Source organism: Octopus bimaculoides, chromosome 21 (genome assembly GCF_001194135.2).
Source record: "Octopus bimaculoides isolate UCB-OBI-ISO-001 chromosome 21, ASM119413v2, whole genome shotgun sequence".
NCBI classification, from domain to species: Eukaryota; Metazoa; Mollusca; class Cephalopoda; order Octopoda; family Octopodidae; genus Octopus; species Octopus bimaculoides.
This window is the reverse complement of record NC_069001.1, coordinates 2,580,394-2,583,620: the sequence shown is the minus strand read 5'-3', so window position 1 is coordinate 2,583,620 and position 3,227 is coordinate 2,580,394. Positions and strand designations below refer to the sequence as shown.

The following is a 3,227-nucleotide window of genomic DNA, read 5'->3' as shown; positions in this document are numbered from 1 at the left end:
AGTTTAACTTGAGCGTTGCTTGTGGTGGGATAAGCTCAACTTGAGTACGGTTTGTAGTGGGATAGGTTTAACTTGAGCGTTGCTTGTGGTGGGATAAGCTTAACTTGAGCACAACTTGTAGGGTCAACTTGAACACATCTTGAAGTGAGATAGATTTAACTGGAGCACTGCTTGAAGTCGGATAGGTATGGTTAAGTTGAACATTGTGTTCAACCTCTGGTTGATTTGAACATTGTTTGTGGGGTGGATTGGATCAATTGAGCACTGCTTACGGTGAAGTCAATTTAACACAGGCAGCATGTATGTGTGCTTGCTTTAATCTGATCCCTGTTGGTTCTGAAGTGAGTTTAATGCAACAAGTGGCTGCTTCAGTACTGTACGGTTAACTTGAAATCGTTGCTGGTCAAGGTTTCCATTGAAACAGCTGACTGCCAAGAAACAAGAAACAGGTTCTACTGGAATTGTAACATTTGTGGTGTCCGTCAAACTACCGCCTTAGCTTTTCCGAATTAGTTGGTTCCTTGACTTAATTTTTTTTCTTAGATATAAGAGTTGGTCCTGAAGTGATCAAAGACCCAGCTTTTCTGTTAACAAGGTAAGAATTACTTTGGTATATCCATCCTCCATACCCTCCAGGGAGAAAGAGAGAGGAGAGGTGTGTTTACTAAGGAACTTGCCTGGAGATCATTGGTGTCAACAGAATTGTAGTGTGTGGTCAGTCCAGCCAGCTGTAAATTGGCACCAAAGGAACAAGCCACTGCTGCAAGCAGAGGCAGTACTGTAAAACTGATGAGTGTTTTGTTTTTATTATAGAGTTCAACATTGGTGAGGGTGGAGAATGTGAGTAAAGGGTGAGAGGAGCTCATCGTGTGTGCATGCATGTCGCTTTGTCTTGATGTTGCATCTTGGTTGTAACCATGCATCACCGTCATACAGACACTGTTATTGCTTATTTTTAGACTTTCCCTGAAAGAACATGTCTAGCAATGGAGAAATATTTACTTTGCTTGCAAGTAACTGAGGGCTGGTGACAGCAGGGGCATCCAGCAGTGGAAAAACCTGCCTCAGTGAATCTCCTCTGACCCAAGCAAGCATGGAACAGTGGACGTTAAATGATGATGATATTTATATATGTGTATATATTTATTTGTGCCTGTGTGTATATATATATATATATATATATATATATATATGTATGATGGCTTGACTCAAATATAAGTTGTCTTGAGATACATAGAATTAAGTTTACAATGGTTGGCAGCCCCTAACATTGAAAGGACATAAGCCACTCCATTCCCTTCCTCTCTCCCCCCTACTTTCTTCTCTGCAACACTCAGTAATTAATTAACTAATCAATTTTTTCATTTTGTTTCAGAAACATGGAAGATTTTCTCACGTGGACAGACACATCAAAAATAAGAAAACAAGTATTGGAATATAACAATTTGGTCAGTCAATTTCTTCTTCACCTTACATTGATAGATTATGACGTGTGTGTGTTCCTGTCTCCTTGCCTTGACATCAGGTGATAGCTGTAAATAAGTGTCACCATCATACAAGTGGTGTCGTTTGTTTCCAATCCTCTGTGTCTGCCCATGTGAATTTCAGGGTATTGTAGTAGAATAGAATATGTGAAGGGGTTTGGGGTACCGTTGTAGAATAGTGTGAAGATGTTGGGGTACTGTGGTAGAATAGTGTGAAGGGGTTTAAGGTACTGTTGTAGAATATATAAGCGTCAGGCTCACAATCATGAGGTAGCGAGTTCGATTCCCAGACCGGGTTGCGTGTTGTGTTCTTGAGCAAGACACTTTATTTCATGTTGCTCCAGTTCACTCAGCTGTAGAAATGAGTTGCAACATCACTGGTGCCGAGCTGTATCGGCCCCTTTGCCTTCCCCTTGGATAATATCAGTGGTGTGGAGAGGGGAGGCTGGCATGCATGGAAGGCTGCTGGTCTTCCATAAACAACCTTGCCTGGACTTGTGCTTTGGAGGGGAACTTTCTAGGTTCAATCCCATTGTCATTCACGACTGAAGGAGCTCTTTACCCTTTAGTCTTGTAGAACTTTATGAAGAGATTGGGGTACATATAGTTGAATAGCTAGTGTGAAGGGATTTAAGGGACAGTAGTGGAATAGATGGTGTGAAGGGGTTAGTATAGATAGTGAGGTAGGTAGAACGAAAGGGTTAGTGTAGTAAAGATACATTGCAGGGTCATGGTAATGCGATGGAGGGGGTAGTGAAGGGGTAGGTTAATATTGTGGTGGTGGTGGTGGTGGTGGGAGTTCTTTGAATTATAATGCAAAAAAAATAAAATGTTAACTTGCATAGCTTTCTTAAAGACAGATGTTATATCCTCCTCCTTGAGCCCCCCCCCCTCAACTTCAACAATCCCTGGTGACCTCCTTGACAAACACTTGTCACTGTCATCACCATTGTCAGCAGACGGTGTAGGGGTTGGTAAGGGCCATTCACTGTCATATGTTGTCGGCTCTTTGTCTACACACTCTCTCTTTCTTTCTCATGCTGACACACACATCAGATACTAAGAGACTTAGGGGTCCATAAGGGCCATAATTGTGCATCTGATAATGTTAAAATAATAGCTGGCAGCAGCAAATATGGCCAAAGTATGCTAGTTTCTGGCATCTATTGTGTTTAATAGGTTTAAGAGGAGACTTGTCGCTTTCATCCGTGATGTATACAATTGGCCGTGTGTGATACGAAAATGAATTATGCACACACACAAAATTAATTTAAACAGTTAGACGCAATAGAAATACCGTAAAGGAAGAAATTTATTGTCACTAATTGTGAATGAGGGTGCTTAAGTACCTTGGTTGCAAGAAAAAAGGGGTTAGAGGCTCTTAACCGCTGTAAGAAGCACGCAATCCAGATGTGGCTGTGTGGTTGGAAGCTTGTTTACAAACCACGTATTCACTTCTTCAGCAAGACACCTGCTCCTCTCTTTCCATCATAGTTTCTTATTTCTCCAATCTGTTATATATTTATTTATATATATATATATATATTTATTTATTTATATATATATTTATTTATTTATATTTATCATCATCATCATCATCATCGTTTAATGTCAGCTTTCCATGCTAGCATGGGTTGGACTGAGGACTGGTGCAACCGGATGGCTACACCAGGCTCCAATCTAATTTGGCAGAGTTTCTACAGCTGGATGCCCTTCCTAACGCCAACCACTCAGAGAGTGTAG

General features: G+C 40.9%; 1 protein-coding gene across 1 annotated transcript in view; it reads left to right on the top strand.

Annotated features, from left to right (window-relative positions):
- Window positions 1-1,544, top strand: part of LOC106873409 (U3 small nucleolar ribonucleoprotein protein IMP3-like) — a 106,452-nt gene extending 104,908 nt beyond the window's left edge. Inside the window, exons 5-6 of the mRNA XM_014920795.2 lie at window positions 544-595; window positions 1,376-1,544. Of these exons, the coding sequence (XP_014776281.1) occupies window positions 544-595; window positions 1,376-1,529 (206 nt within the window). The 3' untranslated portion in view covers window positions 1,530-1,544. The remainder of the gene's footprint in view (window positions 1-543; window positions 596-1,375) is intronic.
- Window positions 1,545-3,227: the final 1,683 nt, after the last annotated feature.